Source organism: Squalius cephalus (assembly GCF_949319135.1).
Source record: "Squalius cephalus genome assembly, chromosome: 10".
Classification (NCBI taxonomy): Eukaryota; Metazoa; Chordata; class Actinopteri; order Cypriniformes; family Leuciscidae; genus Squalius; species Squalius cephalus.
In genome coordinates, this window is record NC_137131.1 from 41,339,184 (window position 1) to 41,358,555 (window position 19,372).

At 36.7% G+C, this 19,372-nt stretch overlaps 1 protein-coding gene across 1 annotated transcript; it reads right to left on the reverse strand.

Moving 5' to 3' along the window:
- Window positions 1-37: 37 nt before the first annotated feature.
- Window positions 38-18,024, reverse strand: rad54l (RAD54 like; the record flags this gene model as incomplete). The annotated part of the gene is made up of 18 exons (XM_079882915.1): window positions 17,712-18,024; window positions 17,464-17,544; window positions 17,106-17,210; window positions 14,828-14,888; window positions 14,589-14,724; window positions 14,427-14,496; window positions 12,681-12,969; window positions 12,083-12,207; window positions 10,301-10,451; window positions 9,318-9,444; window positions 9,163-9,237; window positions 6,948-7,078; window positions 6,732-6,842; window positions 5,593-5,716; window positions 5,328-5,406; window positions 4,367-4,546; window positions 4,084-4,247; window positions 38-239 (listed from the first exon to the last, which is right to left on the reverse strand). Exons 1-18 carry the CDS (start codon window positions 17,712-17,714, stop codon window positions 38-40), a joined length of 2,214 nt encoding a protein of 737 aa, XP_079739041.1. The 5' UTR covers window positions 17,715-18,024.
- Between the last annotated feature and the right edge of the window lie 1,348 nt (window positions 18,025-19,372).

Consider the following 19,372-nt stretch of genomic DNA (forward strand, 5'->3'; position numbering starts at 1 on the left):
TTCAGCCTGTATGATCTGATGTGTGTATTCATGATGCTCAGACGACTCCTCTCTGGTCCTCGTGCGAGCGCTGGTGAAAGACGAAGGAGACGGCGGCGTCCCAGGACGCCTGCAGCACCGGGTCCCTCAGGCCTCTTTTATCTGAACAGTGCTGCCAGTTGGACAGATCACTGGTGCAGTCCGAATCATCCGGAGGAGGACGCACCTGACGGTTGTTTATACAGCGCCTGCAGCGAAACCTAAAAAACACACACACACACACACACACACACACACACACACACACACACACACACACACAGGGATTTAAATACAAATGCCTCTTTTGATAATCTTATTAGAAATGCATTTTGAGATGTCCTCATCCATGAATGAATTTAGTCCAAAAAACAATGCAGCATTAGGTGAAGTATGCAGTTTCTTCGTCATACTCATATTCTAGGCAGAATGTGAGTCTGATACTGCTCCATAGGGCTTTGATTATGAGGCGTGTCTTAACCGAACCAGGAAAAAACTAAACTCTGCACTCTGATAGACCTACAACCAATCAGAGCAACGCAGTAAGTGACGTATGTAGAGCGACGCATAGTTGTCAACAGAGCTCAACTGCACACACGCAGGAAGAAGTAGTAAAGTAATGAGTAAAGTAATAATAAAGTAGGGCTGGGCGATATATCGATATAAAAAAATATATCGATATATTTTTAAATGCGATATGAAATTAGACCATATCGCATATATCGATATAGTTCAAATTTGCGCTCTGCTCCCCACGCCTCCGCTCCTCCTTTTCCACTTTGCGTGCGTATTTAGAGCATGTTATGTTACGAGAGGCGAATCATGACTACTTCAGAAAACCCAGCACAATAGGAACTACCAGGCAGTGACATAAGTGTACGCTGAAATAAAGTCTTTCACCTCAGAAAAACGGACTTTCTTGTCCTGTCAGCCGTTATCCTGTGCTCGGAGCGCACACTCAAAGCGTTCCCCAAAATCTCGCAATACATGGCCCCGGTCATCCTCTCCTTAATACAGTGCAGTCGCCCTGTCCCATGTGCAGAAAAACACCCCCAAAGCATGATGCTACCACCCCCATGATTCACAGTAGGGATGGTGTTCTTGGGATGGTACTCATCATTCTTCTTCCTCCAAACACGGTTAGTGGAATTATGACCAAAAAGTTATATTTTGGTCTCATCTGACCACATGACTTTCTCCCATGACTCCTCTGGATCATCCAAATGGTCATTGGCAAACTTAAGACGGGCCTTGACATGTGCTGGTTTAAGCAGGGGAACCTTCCGTGCCATGCCTGATTTCAAACCATGACGTCTTAGTGTATTACCAACAGTAACCTTGGAAACGGTGGTCCCAGCTCTTTTCAGGTCATTGACCAGCTCCTCCCGTGTAGTTCTGGGCTGATTTCTCACCTTTCTTAGGATCATTGAGACCCCACGAGGTGAGATCTTGCATGGAGCCCCAGTCCGAGGGAGATTGACAGTCATGTTTAGCTTCTTCCATTTTCTAATGATTGCTCCAACAGTGGACCTTTTTTCACCAAGCTGCTTGGCAATTTCCCCGTAGCCCTTTCCAGCCTTGTGGAGGTGTACAATTTTGTCTCTAGTGTCTTTGGCCAGCTCTTTGGTCTTGGCCATGTTAGTAGTTGGATTCTTACTGATTGTATGGGGTGGACAGGTGTCTTTATGCAGGTAACGACCTCAAACAGGTGCATCTAATTTAGGATAATAAATGGAGTGGAGGTGGACATTTTAACCTGTTAAGCTTCACCAGTGCGTCGGCGCACTGAAGCGTTTTTTATTTATTTAATTCAAAATTACTATCAGATTTAATGTTATACCTTGACAAACTATACATCATTAAAAAGATATAAGACTCAAGTTTCAGTATTTGACCACTATTGTATTCTGAGAAACTCATAGTGACAGTTATGTCTTAATTTGTGTCAGGAGTTATGAAATGAAAAATGAGTCGATACCTTTAATATGAATTATGCGCGTCAGCCGCTCCCATTCATAATAAACTCCCGTGCTGTCGTCATGACAGCGATACACAAAACAACGTCCCTCAGGGCTTTAGCTCAAAAATGTGCAGATTTGGAGAAATATTGATAGATTCTTTTAGATTTACATCATATTTCTATAGACAGGAATAATATTTATTGAATTTATACCCAAATGCGTCAATGTAATCTTTATGAGCGTTTGGTATTCTAATTCACAGTGTTTTCAATTCATACCAATAGCCTGAGGGCGCTATATGCACAGTAATATAGTCCATATATGAAACATGAAGAAGAGCCATGATCATGTGACATTCCAGGAAGCCTCGAACACACACAAAGCTACAGAGTTCGCGCTGTAAAATGCAGATACAGATGTTTTGAAGACAAACATGATTGCAATGATATCTGATTTGCCTGTGTTCTTCAAGCCATGCCAGGTATTTTCACAATAATAGATTATATTTATAATGTAATGCTAATCTATATAGACTTCATCATTGTGCATAATACTATCAAATAATATATTTTCTGTCTGATTTTTTTATCTGAAGCTAAATTAGATCACAGAAGATTATTTAAAACATTCGGCTTGAGTTATAAAACATTCGGCTTGAGTTATAAAGTACGTTTTGAGCATAAACATGGTTTTAATCTCATATATTGTCGTGTATTGATGGTGTGCTAAGCTAACATGCTAGCTAGCCCTAACTGTTAGTCACATGACATGGTCTTGAAAAACATTTAACTAAATACAGAGTTTTGGGCTTATTATCTTCAGATTTTAAACATAAAATGTTTAGACATGTGGCTTTAGCTGTAGTGCATTTCTAGATTGCTCCAGTGCCAACTTCAATTTTATTTTCATGAGGATGTTTCATAAAAAATAATTTCTAATAACTTTACAAAACTTTGAAGCTATTTATAACAATTTTTGTCATTACGACAATAATTAATTCTACATTTACAATAAACTGCCAGGTGTCAGCTTTCAAACGAGATCATACTTGTGCTTTTAGTACAAAGGGTTCATGAACTGTATCTGTTTCAGTTTGGGTATGTCATTTCTGGGGATTTTTCAAAAGTGGCGTTGCAGCTTAACAGGTTAAAGGCAGACTAACAGGTCTTTGAGGGTCAGAATTCTAGCTGATAGACAGGTGTTCAAATACTTATTTGATAGTTAAAAAATCATATTGTGATTTCTGGATTTTTTTTTTTTTAGATTGTCTCTCACAGTGGACATGCACCTACGATGACAATTTCAGACCCCTCCAAGATTTCCAAGTGGGAGAACTTGCAAAATAGCAGGGTGTTCAAATACTTATTTTCCTCACTGTATATATATATATATATATATATAGGAGGGTGAAGGCGGTGCTTAAATGAAGTTACTCCTCCCATTTCTGTTTCTAGTTTTACTGAGATCTCTTATCCCGTGTGAATTGGCCATTATTATCACAGACATCCTATGGTAAAATTACATTACCACACCTCTCCATGTTAAACTAGTCCCGTCCGAATAGGGCTTAAGACTCATCAAGAGTGAAAGCCATTATCCCACTCATCCAGCATTTCTGTATCGCTTTTGTGACATGACGCGCCACAGCTGTTTGAGGCCGGTGCGTGATGATAATGCATGGCAGTGGTTCCCAAACGTTTTAGAGTGGCGTACCCTCCCCGAGGCATTTACCACCCTTTTCCTTTAAGGGACAACAGTTGTCCATTTAAATTTATTTTCCAGTGCGTTTTTTTTTTTTTGTGCATTACCTTTATAAATAATGTTTTAATTAAAATGTTTAAAAAAAGTTCAATAGAGAGATATAAAATTATGGTAAAATCAATGCCACATTTGCATTTGTGTAGATATTTAAGACTAAATGCATCCTTGCTTGTGTAATATATGAACAACATTAAAATCAAGAACTGTTTTTGTATCGAACCGAGTTTGAGTCTTAAATCGATCTCTATGCACAGTCTGTGTCGTCTATATTTGTTCTTTATGCTAGTAGGTGCTAAATCCACACTTTTACAAAGGTGAGAACGGCAGTAATGTAGTGTTTTACCTGTCATGTGTGTCGCTGACTGTCTTCTCGTTGAGTGAGAAGAGTTCTCGCAGCTCTCCAAGAGAGAAATGTCTTTCCACATCTTGTTCCTCATCCACTACACAACTGCTCAAAGCTTTCTTATGAGCCTGTCTCTGTAAGATCTTTTCCTCTATCGTTCCAGTCTGACAGAGAGGGGAAAAGAAACAAGCTGGCTAATGACCCACTTTTAAATGATGAGTATCTCGTACAAGAGACATTTTTTTTTAGTCATTTAATAGGGAAAACATCTCTCTGAACTCACCGACAGCAGTCTGTAGATGAAGCAGGTCTTCTTCTGTCCGTCTCGCCACACTCTGGCCATCGCCTGCTCGTCATTGGCTGGATTCCAGTCAGGGTCGAACATCACCAGGCGATTTGCACCAATCAGATTCAGCCCACAGCCTCCAGCCTTGCTGCTCAGCATGAAGATGAACTCTGGATTCTGGAAGAGAGGAATTAAAGTGCTAAAGCTGAAATAAAACAAACTATAAATATTAGATGAAAAGCAAACTTATTTCAGCTAGCTCACAAGGCAACATCTTAAAGGGGTGGTTGATTATGATTTCACTTTTCTAACTTTAGTTAGTGTGTGATGTTGCTGTCTGAGCATAAACAACATCTGCAAAGTTACAACGCTCAACGTTCAAAGCAAAGGGAGATATTTGCTTTTACAGATATCGCTTTTTAAGGACTACAAGAAACGGCTGGTAGAGACTACACCACATTCCTCCCGGGTTAGTGACATCACCAACCCTAGAATTTACATAAACCCCGCCCCCGGAACACAATTTATAGATTATCATAACTATGAATATGCTAATCAATGATTAGAAGATAACTACACATAAGCTACATAAATTCATCAACTAACCATTCATCAACCGTTTTTGCTCACCCTCAAAAAGTGACAATTTTAACATGGTATATAAAAATATCTGTGGGGTATTTTGAGCTTATACTTCACATACACACTCAGGGGACATCGGAGACTTATTTTACATCTTTTGAAAAGGGCATTACACCACCCCTTTAAGTTGAAGCACTAAAATTTCTTACTGAAAATAAAATTGTACCTAAAATCTAAAACTGAAGCTGAAATAAATATAAACCTAAATAGTGATTAAAAAAAAGAAAAGCACAAAATGAAAACTATAATATATAAATAGAACTAAAATAACACTAATAAGACTTCAAATGAGAGTATGAAATGGAAACAGGCTTACAGAGGGGGTGTTGAATCTCTCCACAACCTTTGCTCTCTTCTTGATGGACATTGTCCCATCCAGTCTAACGTAAAGGTATCTATTCATGAAGAAAAATATATTATTAAACCATCATAAGGCTGAATGGTAATATTTTGGATCATGGCAAAAAAATTGTAGTTAATCTTGTGTACATCTATAAGGAGACAGATGGGGAAAATACTCCCAGATCAAGGCCGCTCGCGCTCTACACTGAAGTTGCATTTATATTATCTGAAATCCTCACCTTCGGGTTCGACATAGCTTTTCAAAAAGGTCCAAAGTCTGTGTGTAGTTAGAGACCAGAACCACTTTATCACTTGTTGTTGTTCTGGTCATCGCCAGGATATAATCCAGTACCAGCATCTTCCCTGAAAACAAGGCAGTCATAGATCACGGTCAGACATTAATAAATCACAGCTTAAATGCCACACATTATGGGTTTTGGCCAATTTAAAATGTACCCTAGCAAGGCTTGTACCATGTTGTTTTACATTTGGTTTTATTTGATGTTGATTGATTTAATTATATAGGTTCAGATTCATATTTAATATTATTATTTTAAATAACAGATTAAATTGATGTCACAAATAAAAGGGATTTGATTTTACATGGTTCAGAAAAATGCAGTTATGAAGGCTAAAATAATATCACAAATATTTTCAACGCATTAACATTTTTTATCTCTGACACTCGTTAAATATTATCAAAGTTTAGGGTCAGTAAGACTTTTTTGAAGTCTCATGTTTAACAAGGTTGCATACATTTGATCAAAAACAATAAAAACAGAAATATTCTATTCGAACATATGGTAACACTTTACATGAGGTTCATTTGTAACATTAGTTAATGTAACTAACATAAACTAACAATGAGAAATACATTTATTACTGTATTTGTTAATCTTTGTTAATGTTAGTTCACAGTGCATTAGCTAATGTTAACAAGATTTTAATAAAGTATTAGAAAATGTTTAAATGAACATTAACAAAGATTAATAAATGCTGTATACGATACGTGCAGTTCATTATTAGTTCATGCTAACTAATGTAGTTAAGTAATGAACCTTATTGTAAAGTGTTACCAAATACATTTTAAAACGTAATTTATTCCTGTGATCAAAGCTGAATTTTCAGCATCATTACTCCAGCCTTCAGTGTCACATGATCCTTCAGAAATCATTCTAATATGATGATTTGCTGCTCAAGAAACATTTCTGATTATTAGCAAAGTTGTAAACAGTTGTGCTGCTTCAGATTTTGAGGATTCTGAACAAAGTTTAAAAGAACAGCATTTATTTGAATCTTTTTTTGCAACATTCTGTTTTGTAACAAGTGTAATTTTTCAAACAACAACTTTTGAACGGCAGTGTAAGTCAGAACTGACCTGAGAGCTGTGGTTCTACTGCTTTAGTTGAATAATTTTGTGGGAAGAGGTCCATTGCGCCATCAAAACCCTCTTCTCCTGCCAGACACTTCTCATAAATCAAGGCAGGATCTAATAGAGAGAACAAAACATTTATTTGCAGTTTTAATGTAACAATAACTTTGTCAGAAAAGAAAAAAGGGCTGATTATGTCAAAGTGAAGAGGTCCACACTCACGGTTGCAGAGTTTTTTAAGCGAGGTGATGGACGACAGAGAAGACACCGTGATCTTGCCGGTCTGCAGACTCTCGACAGGTTTGGACTGCTTCAGGAATAACTTGTACAGCTCTTTCTGGAGAGGAGTAAGACTGAAAAAACACAATTCTTTAATGCTTCATTTAAGGCAAAATAAAGTTAAACTTACTGTGTAAGTGCTATTTTTTTAAATAATTCTTTTCTAAATGTATTTATTTATTTGGATGGGACAGTGCATATTAATGAACGTACAATAGAAATTGACGTAAATACGCCAGATTTAACACAATGCTAATTTCCATCCGTAGTCCCAGACATAGAAAAAAACAAACAAAAAAACATACATAACTAATAGACAAATAAAACTAAAAAACATTACTTATTATAATAATTATTTAAGGTGCGTAAATGCCTGTGCATAGACATCCCAAAATGCTTGTTCTAAATATAAAAATCTACCTATCTGTCTACCTATCGAAATCTACCTTCTTGCCTAATGTTCACATTTTTGATTGTTATCTTTTAACCCTTTATCGGGCGAGGAACCATATTTGGTAACTTAATCGCGCATTCAAACTGAGTCTCCCCTGCCTGTTTGCGTTGTCATATGAGCGCATAGATTTCTCCTAGCCAATCAGCTAAGATCAGGCTACGTCACTGATAGTCACATGATGGCATCTGACCAATCAGAAGTTGCGCGGAGCATTTCAAACTTCAGTGTCGTTCCGGATATTGGAAAGTGAGGTTATGCGCTACTACCTACTCCCACATCAGCGCTAATAACTTCAAAACAAAAAATTGTGAGTTAATGAAACTCACACATTCTATGGTTGAATAGTTGTGCAACATGTTGAGATAGGTGTTGTTTGCATAGATTTCTTGAAAGTATTGACATTTGTGGCATGAAAAATGGTGAGACCATATTTGATCATACGCCCTGTTCAGGTAAGATTAGAGAATGTCCATATTTAGACATACGCCCTATGCGTATAGAAAAGCCGTACTAGGGTATTTTTTCTACAAATAATTCATTATAACCACAGTCTATGATTATAACATAGGACAATAGTATTTACTAGTGCATTGGATGTTATCACAGGTTTGAATAACATTATAAAGTGATCCAGTGGGAAACGTAACACATTTATAGACATTTTATATTGCCATAGATATTGAAATATGTGTGGTTTTGGTCAGTTTTATGACCTTTATAACAGTTTCTAATACTTATAATGATATTTTGCACTTCTTATTATCTATTTACCCTTTATGTGTAAGTTTTATGCCCTTGAAACAGTTTTTATCATAGTTAAATGCCATGTATTGGTGTTTTTTTTTTTTTACTGTGAGACTTATTACTGCTAAAATAAGTGGTACCACCAGTACTTGACCATAACAAAGATCAGTAGTACAGATCTTTTATAAATGTATACATTTATTTATAACATTTATAAATGCACAAATGTGCATTTATAAAATATGAATCATATTAGATGTTCTTAGGAGCACAAACCATAAATGAATACCCTATTCATTAATTTAATGAATGTTCCTAATAATAATTTAATTTTAAATGTTCCTAATAATAATTTAAAATGTTACTAAATAAATATTTTTATGTTTGTAACAAGTTTATGTGTTTTTATTATATTTTTATATATACACTTTTTAAGGGAAAAACATTACCCTAGACTGGCGAGGAACCATATATGGTAACTTCATTGCCCTTGATTTCCAACCTAAAAAAATATATTTTTTTAAAAACTCACAAATGTTTAGAAGTCTTATAATATCCTCCAATAACACTCTATGGTTGAAATTTAGAATTTCCAAGTATTTCAATGAGTGCCCTATAAAGGGTTAAGCGGTTTCTTAAATGAAACAAAAGTGTGGCTACCTCTAATTTCCATTGGCATACTGTTCCAATTTGTGCAGCCTTTAACAGAAAGGACGTTTTGTGCAAAAGTAGACTTTCTAAATTGTACTTCACAATTGATCTAGTACTATTCTCACTATTTCTCTTTTTGATAAAATCCCCCAGGGGTGGTGAGGCCATTCCATTCATTGATCTATATATAATGGCACACATGCATGAGGTTACTGATCCCAGTCTTAAACACTTGATATTGTTATACGTGTTATTTTGAGCCATGCTATTACAGAAAGTAGGGAATATGACAATCAACTGATCTCTTACTTGCAGCAGACGACTTGTTCGATCTTCACAGGCAGATACTTGGAAAGAATATCTGAGGTTCTTCGAATCAAACACCTTAACAAAACAAACAAGGTTTAATTGAAACGATTTGAATGGTGTGATAGAGTGGCCGGGCCGTTTTCTCTCATGCTCACCGGTTTACAATGCTGATGAGTTGCTGGAGTTTCTCCTCTCCGGCAGCTCTGTCTTTATCACTGGCGTCAGCGTCACGACCCTTCAGGATTGGAATCTCAAAACGTTTCTTAAACTCCTGAGCTGTGCCTGAGAGAAGATATGATTGAAGAAGCACACACATAAGCCCTATTCGGACGGGATTAACATTACAAGGGTAGATGGAGTAATGCAATTTTACCACAGGACGTCTGTAATATTAATGGCCAATTCGCACAGGATAAGAGATCTCAGTGAAACTAGAAGTGGGAGGGGTAACGTTAACTCGATTATGCATAGCCGTCCCCCTCCTGTCATCATGTGTGTATTACGTTGCTTCCTGATATCATGTGTGCAAACACATAACCTATATTTATATATGTAAACAGTTATGTCCGGTCGAACGATGTATTAATTAACTTCAGATTGGATTGTGTTGGTAATAGGCTCTTATCTAATGCTAAAATATGTTTCGTGCCTCTAACAAGTGCTTTCGATCTTCTCTCTGATCTGAATGTGGAAAACACTTGAGTTTTGCCACAGACTCGTCCCAGCGTCTAGAACGCAACTGGATGCTTTTTCAAGCGTCTCAATACTTGAAAAAACGTGGAAACTACTTTTAAACAGGAAATGACGAAATGTTTACATACATATTTACAGCGGGTGTATTCGCACGGGATTAGTATCACCTGAGGTCATTTTCCAGACCTTGTTACTGAAGGTAAAAGTCGCTGTAATCTTTACTGACATTGTCCGTGATGATTACTGAGATGCACATTCGGACGGGACTAAAATCACTAAAATCTGGGAATCATTACTTTACCCCACCTCTCCATGTTAAACTAGTCCCGTCCGAATAGGGCTTTAGAAGAGAGATGGACGATTATTGAAGCACACACAATAAATATTGATTGAGTAAAGTTCTCCACAGGATCATGTACAACTGGAATGATCAAAAGTCTCTTACCAAGGATACCAGAATTTACGAAGTGCACCAAACTGAAATATTCCAGTAAGTCGTTCTGAATGGGTGTTCCAGATATCAGCACTCTCCTCTGAGCGTTCATGGAGTTCAGCGCCTGGTACGTCTGATTGTCTGAGTTTTTCAGCCTGTGACCCTAAACAAACAACACGGGTACAGTCATACGGTGACATGAGGAATGGAAACCCCATGATACACTACGTTCAAAAAGTTTGGGGTCAGTAAGATTTTTTTAATTTTAGAAAAAGTCTCAAGGTTTCTATAGTTTATCAGCAGGAAAGAAATTGTTCCGAAAGTAATTCCAATGACATTGTTTCTCTGTGCCATATTGTTATAGTTGTGGTGTGAACTCTGCTATTCTTTTACAATGATTTTTAGAACTATGGGCCCTATCTTGCACCCAGCGCAATTGACTTTGTACACCGTGTATCATTCCTATTTTGCACCCGCGCACAGCGGACTTTTCCCTCCACAGACGCACGTCGGTTAACTAAGAAATACACTTGCGCTCCCCGGGGTGGTTCAGCGCAAAGAGGAGGTGTGTTCCGGCGCAAACATTCCCTCATGCTATTTTGCAGGTTTAGAAAACAATTGCGCCACTGACCGAAAAAAACTAGTTTAAAATCAGTGGCGCGTTGCACGTTATTCATATGCTATTTTAAGGGCGCATGCTTGGCCATAATCAATGTAGCGTGTGCACAACGCGCATACACTTTGATTCTCTCATCTACACACAGACGCAGCAGGTTTCATTTTTGCAAATCATAGCCTACATTATTACAATAGATAGATAGATAGATAGATAAACAGTTTATTATAAAAGCATACATCTAGCTTACACATTTACCCAAATTATCATACGCCTGTTTAACCAAAGTTAATTTGGGTGCGTTTCTCCATCCTCAACTTCCCTGATGAGAACGGTCTCCTCGGCTGTGAACCGCTCCTGGCGCGCGTCTGTCAAATACGCTGTTATAATAGCAATCCGCCATGGAACAAGCGCGCCTGCTCTTAAAGGGAATGTGAGATGATGCTCTGATTGGTTTATTTCACGTTACGCCCAAACCACACCTATGAATAATGAAGCTACTTCAGACCAACCCATTTTAGATTTGCGTCGGGCGCAAGAGTCATTTATCCCGCCGGTATAATAGCAACAGCGCCCGAGACCCGCCCACAAAGTTACTTGCGTTTTGCGCTTGATACTTGCGTTTCAGATCGTTAAAATAGGGCCCTATATCTTTATCGTTATATGTATCGCCCTTGGTGTGAAGAGGCTTTTATTCTCATCAAAGCCGCATTTATCTGAACAAAAATACAGTAAAAACAGTATTATTGTGAAATATTATTACAAAATAAAATAAATGCTGTCTACATTAATGTAATCATTCTAATAATATGCTGACTTGGTTCTCAAGAAACATTATTATTAATGTTGAAAAGAGTTTATTTTTACTGTAAACCATGATAAATTTAAAAAAATATATTTTTCTACAGCATTTATTTGAATTAGAACCTTTTATAACATCATAAATGTATTTACTCTAACTTTTGATCAATTTAAGGCATCTTTGCTGAATCGAAGTATTCTTTTATTAAATGGTATTCACTTGAGTAAATTTCCATACTTCCAAAAAATATATTTGCCTATATTTATCCTACCTTTTAAGATCTGAAAATAACAATTTTAAAATTCCCTAATATTTTTAGGCTTTCTACGAATCGTTTTATTATTATGTACTTTTTTAATTATTATTGTACACTTACCTCGTCACAGATAACCAGTCCAACTTTGCCTTTGTGCAGGACTTCAGTGTGGAGGCGGAATGTTTCATAGGATATTATTAAAATAGGAGTTGGCACTCTTCTGCCATGCTGTGAGATGAAGTTCTCTGAAAGAACACATGCGATGACATGAACATGTAGAGAAGCTGAATAACAGAGTCCTTCAAAACAGAAGATGAAGTATAGTGACCAGCTAATGTGGGGTTTTTAATAGCCAAATTACTCAAATTAAACATTTAAAACACATACACACTTTATAACAAGAAACAAGCCAAAAAAAAAAAATCTAATCAGTATTTTTGTCTTGTTTTCCAGTAAAAAAATAAATAAAACATAATAAATGTGCATGAAATTTAATTTACTGGCAAACAGTTTTTTCTTGTTTTAGGTGCAAATTAACACGATTTAGTGAGGCTAAAGCATAAAATAAGAAAACAATGGAGTAAGAGAAACAATGAATTCAAGAGATATTTCTCAGGAAAGTCTTCTTGATCAGTTTTGCATCTCAAGTGAAATTGTCTCGTCTTAAAGCCTATAAACAACTCCTGTTGTAACAAAAGAATGAGGAGAAGAAGAATACCAAGTTTGCGATCTATCTCCTCCTTGGAGCCGCCATCGATAGCGACAGGCTGCACGCGTCCACCCAGCCATTTGCCCACTTCATTGTACCAGTTTCGCACGAGGCTGGAAGGGGACACTACGATGGCCTTATCGATCTCAGGTTTGAAATCAGGACTCTGTTTAAGTAAAGTCCACATGAGAGTGATGCACTGCAGAGTCTTTCCCAGCCCCATCTCATCCGCCATAATACAGCCGTACGAGTTTTCAATCCGCCTTCCTGTCACACAGTCCCACAGGAACTTCACACCCTATGGAAGAAAATTATAGGGATTATCTGAAAGGTCTTTCCCAAAAATATGGGATGAAGATTTATAGAAGAGAAAGGGTTATAATCAGGGCTTGACATTAATTATTTTGCTCACCAGCCACTGTGACTAGTGGTTTTCCAATGGGGAAAAACTAAAACTGCCATATAGATATTTTTAATATTATCTCATAATTTGGCAGCAGGTTTATTAGGCTGCTGTTACTTTAAGACCTGACGCATGGATCCATTATACTGTTACACATGCGTTTTCTTTCTCAACTCTTTACGTTCATTTAAAACAGAACTGACTAGGTTTACGTGAATTCTCGCTGGCATTTTGACATTATTTTGTGTGTATTTGACTATTTAAGCCCAATAAGCAGCGAAAAAGAGCTTAATTCAGCACTGTGAGGGGGTTTTATGTTCACACACTTAGGGTGTGAGCACAAAATCTGCAGGAATGAGTACAAATATGAGCAATACGCTAGCCTGACTACGTCAGACTTCGTACTTCCGCTCAATTTCAGTTCGCTTCTGTACTCAGTCTGAGATAGCGACCTATCTCCCCGTTTTCCTCCGGCCTCAAAACAGCCGGCCAATCAACGAATAGAGGGCGGGCTGAGAGCCGTGACATAGACGCTGATTGTACCGTGGATGCGTAGATTTACTTCACATAATCTGCAAAAGTCGTTCACAGCCATGTTCACGCAGGTGTATCGCTCGATGGTTTTGTTTTCGCATCATACATGTGTTTACAGTGGAAGTTAGATGCGGCTGAGCCTGCGCATAACACACGCCATAACCAAACGTTATTGTGATTGACTTACGGGTAACCAATGATTTTAAACTTCAGACAAGCGCCCCCCCGCGAGAAAGAAAACACTTTTCAATTATGCCCTTCCAGACTCTGTCTACCAAGCAAAGCAGCAGAGTTTGGTATTACCAGGCTAGAAATACACGCAATAACACACCGAAATTCAAGCCCTGTAACAGCAACAATATTGATCCGGAGCAAATGAAACGAGAGAGTGAGAGGAAGAGGGTTTGTGTGTCACTAGCTGTCAGAGAGATGTGAGAGAGAGAAAGCGCCAATTATATAGCGTATCCATTAAGTGGAAAATTAGTATTGGAATCTTTTCAGATATTTCAGCATCGATACGTTTAGAAAAATCTATATTTTTGACAACATTACATTGCACTTAGTTTATTATTTTGGATGCCTTTTTAAAAGAATACAATTGAAAATATTATATATTCAATTCAACCCACCAAATTGGCTAGTAGGAGTGCGTGCGTTACACGCCACTGCTGAAATACACCCGCATTTGACGGGCGTTAATGTCAAGCCCTGGTGATAATTATAGTGAAAATATCTGACTGATATTTGAGACCTTTTGAGGCTATTCTGTAATAATCCACTCACTGCACCCCTATATTCTTCTATATAGCGAATCATACCTCTCGCTGATGGGGCCGAAGCACTTTAGTGAGCACTGGATCTACCACCACATGCACTGGTAACTTCTCCCTGCAAAACAATCAATCACAAGGTCGATCATGTCATTGGAGAGAAGCTGTAAAATAAGACTGATAATCTGATAATCAACAGATATGACTGACTTGTCTGCTTTGATGAGCTCATGAGCGCTGATGGCAGGCGGCTCGTACAGAACCAGAGCTCCGTCTTCAAACGGGTCGTGTAGGGCCTTCCTCACACCGGCCCGCTTCAGTCCCAGAGCGCGCAGACCCAACGGGCCTGATCAGAGCAACACAAGACCCTCTGAACCTCTACAACTCGCTTAGCATCACACTAATTACTTCATAAAAAATACATAAACGAGTTATGAGTACAGACTTACCTGTATAATTCTGAATGGGGACTTTAAACGGCTTTGATAAGATCTTGCGAATGAAGTCTTCCTGTAAAAGAAATGAAAATAATCAGTTAATTATAGTAATTATAGCTCAATATCCCCTGGTGTCATAGACCAGGCTTATTCTAGTCCTCGACTGAAATGCATGTTTGAGCCATTTTAACAGAATTCAACTTGCATTGATATATCTTAAAATATGTCAGTGCTATTGTTTTGTCCCAAGATGCACAACAGTTTTTTTCTAAAGCACGTTTATAAAAGCTACTTAAATGTCCTGAATGAACTATGGTTTAATCTAAGCACTGTCTGTGAAACCGGGCCTATATCTAAATGATATTCTCTCTGTTCAAGAATTTACCAACAGCCTTGCACATTTATAAGATAAAATAATATTTTATCCTACTTGACTGCACTGACACTATTGGATGAGAACAAAACTCGAACATTTGAGCTGGATTGATGACTCAAAGCAAATAATGACACTAATTTCTTCTATCCACCTTATTCCTGCGCCCCATGACGTTTTGCGTGAATTATGGGTTTAACTTCCGTTAAACTGTAAACAATCAGTGAAACGCTCGCTCTATGAACGCAATACAAGTGTCACAATGAGATGACATTAATCTACTCACCCTTCAACCATCAAACATTAAAAGGAAAAGTGTAAAAGCATCAACAAGGTGCTTTCAACAGACCAAACAACCCCAAAAGCACGAGTCTTTCACAGCAATGACGGACCGGTTAAATATCATTGTAGTAATACATATATATATCTGTATTATGTAACTTATGTTCATTAACTTCAGCATTACGTGATACTATTTCAAAGTGATTTCCGTCATTTTGACAGATTATAAATTGCATTTACCTGTGAAAACAAACCTGGAAAGAGACGTGAGGATTTGAGGAGAACAACGAGAGATTCTTTGTGCATTCCAGTGAATTATTAATGGAATATATCATAAATTAAATTCGAGTGAACAGACCACAAATGTGCAGCATATGCTGTCCTTTTTCCTACTTTTACAGCGGATTGCAAAGGGAAAAAAGAAAATAATCCCGAGGAAAAGATAACAGCGACTGAAAAGAGCTCTTGCCATAGATATTCTTGTTATTACATGTCACGTTAAAATACCAATTGTAACGTTATTCTCATGATGTCTGGAAATAAATCATGAAGGAGAATTGACAGATCATCCATCAAACTGGATCAGCTTTATTTGTAGTGCAACCTTATGATTTGAAATGATTCGTTTCAGCCTTTTTGAATGGAAGTTCCCCAAACCGGAAGTGATATCCATAATTCAAAACTCTGTAGGCTCGTCAGGAATAAGGTGGATAGAGCTGCTTATTGGACTCAGTTATTGAATGATTTGTCCAAGTTGATGAACTTTACACAGCAATAGAATGGTGCCGGCATCAGAACCTGGAAGTCTTATTCGCCGCCGGTTCCTTCAAGATTTTAGTCTTCCAGGTTCTGACGTCATACCTGAACTGACTTTAACCATGGTTTTACTACAAATAAAACCAGAAAAACATGCTTATTATAGCTAAACCATGGTAACTACAAATTAACCATGTTTTTGCTACACTAACCATAGTTTAACCATGTAAAACTGGTCCTCAATCTGCCAAAAAACTATGATTACCACACTTTTACTATAATAAAACCATGGTTGATTTTCGTAAGGGAATTGAGCTGAATAATATCATTTCTGTCTTTCTTAAGCAGAATTTAAACTAGTCTCACATTTAATGAAGTTTCTATGATTGAATCATTAGTTAATCACTGTGAAGCTGCTTTGAAACAATCTGTATTGTATAATGTGCTATATAAATAAAGGTGATTTTAGGGTCTAATGTAACTTTCTGTCAAATCTATCCCAAAAAATACAATGCATCATCCCAAAAATTGCCTTAACTGTCTGTTAGGATGACGTGACTGAAATCTTGATGTGAGGACAAAAGTTTATACGTTAAAGTTTATATTATATGTTTATCTCTGTAAAGCTGCTTTGAAACAATCTACATTGTTAAAAGCGCTATATAAATGAGGATGACTTGACTTGAAAAGTCATTCCAGCTTTAAATGTAAAAGAATCACTGCAGTTTTTTAAAAATGACTGTCCTCACACACTTACGCCCAAAGGATTGAATTTTTTTTACCATTTTGTAAGGAGTTGTTTGTTAGATTTCCAATGTGTTACAAACAAGTTTAAGTGAATGTGCCTCTCTGTATTTAATTTAATATTTAAAAACTCACATGGGCATTGCCATCTGCGCAGACGGGTGTGTTGGTGAGCGGCGTCAGGGGTTTTCTGAAGGGAGAGATTAAGTTTTCTCGACAGTTTCTCTTACTCTGTGATGCCTGTGGGAGTGACAGAAGTCAAGTCAATTAAAAGTGTGCTTTATTGGCACGACAAATGTTACAATGTATTGTGTACAGTGTACAGTGAATCTAGAAAGCACAAACACACACACACACACACACACACACACACACACACACACACACACACACACACACACACATATAATATATATATATATGAACAAATAATTCAGTGTGTGTGTCAATCACATCCTCATTCAATCAAGAGCTTTAATTGTGTCCCACTCACGACTTCAGGCTCCCAGTCCTCATCGTCTGAATCCGGGCCTTGTTTCCTCTTGGCCATCTGACTGGGTGCTAGACTTCTCCTCTGAGGTTATTAATAACAGAAGTAGATTTTACTGAATTCTCTCAACACGAATCAATGACAACAAACAGAACATACACTAAACGTAGGCTATACACAAAGCTCACAGGTAACGTTATCTAAACATACATGAATCGACGTCAAATTAAAGGATTAATATAGCAACCTACCATTCTGAATCTGGAATTGAATCCAACTTAAATAACTTCATTCAAATAAATATGCATTTTCTTTTTTCCCCCCAAGTCTTTTTTTTCTGAGGCGATCCTCCTCAGGCTTTAAATAAATAACTTAACTGATCCGTTTAACGAAATTCCCACACCATCGTTTTCAACAACAACAACAACAACAGCGAATATCGTATTTAATAAGAAATTAACGCTGACATATTAGAACTGAAAACTAAGTCATCGTCGTTGTTGTTGTTGTTAAATACTGGCATGTTTGATAGTCCCGCGCAATGTGCGCACTTCACACTCTACGGCAAACGGGAAAGAACAAACTTGGCTTGACATGCGTTTCGAAAATAAATGCTGCTGCGACCTCAGGCTGCGACAGAAACAACGAAAATATCATAATATAATACAAATATAAAATGTAAATGTATATTAATTTAAACAGTTAATTAAAATAAATAGGTGTAATATAAATGTATACGTTTTATTTTTATATTAAGATAATATAAATATATACAATATAGATTTAAATTATTATAATTTTCCATTAAGATAATATAAATATATACAATATAGATTTAAATTATTATAATTTTCCATTAGGCTACATGATTTCTCATTAGGGAGTAAGTATGCCAATGGCATCAAAACACAAATATATAGAGTTATAATGTCTTGATTGTATTTTACTCAATTCTAAGGTTTTTTGTTGATAACAGCTAATAATATGCGTTTAATCATATTATCAATGTAGGCTTATGCACTGTAGGTATTTTTACTTTGATTAATTTGATTAATTTGCATTTATAGATTCTATTCCTATTAAATTCTAACCAGTGTTGGGTGTAATGCATTATTAATTGGGCTAATTACTGTAATTTAATTACTTTTCCCTTGAAAAAGACTAAAGGATTAGTCTTAATTTTTCTGTTATTCAATTTCAGTTACTTCTGATGTAATTGCATTAAAATACTGTATAAACTATAGAACAAATATAACAATTGTGGATTTAACATCAAACTTTTACGTCTAACGATAAAATATAGCCTACATTTTAATGTAAACTTCTCCCTTGTCAGTTCAAGAATAATTTATGCAATTTCATATTATTTAATAATTTGTTTTCATATTATTTATTTCAAAAAAGATGAAAAGAGCAGTTTCATGTCTATCCTTGTATTGTTCATCAAGGTTGATATGGGATTTCTTTATTAATTAGTAATAAGTGTAGCAATAGTAATCTAATTACACTGTTTAAGATTACTGAGAGAACAGTAATCTAATTACACTGTTTAAGAAGTAATTAGTAGCTAATTAATTACTTTTTAGAGTAACTTCCCAACGCTGCGTCTGAATGTTTCGAGCATCTTTTTTTATTGAACTTCCACTGCCTGTCCACTAGATGGCGCAGTCGGGTTGTTTATATAGGGGTCAGAGGTCAAACTGACACCGACTGCGGACAGTTCCATTAGAACTCTATGGGAGAGCAGAGAGAATCTGGAATGTAAATGTTGGTGCAAAGCAAAAACACTAAATGAAACACGTACGACACAAAGGTAAAATGTATATTTCTCTTTAAATGCATCATCTGTATAAAAATCTGAGCAATAAATTCCAGGTATATACACTTATAAATAATAAAAATATAATTATGA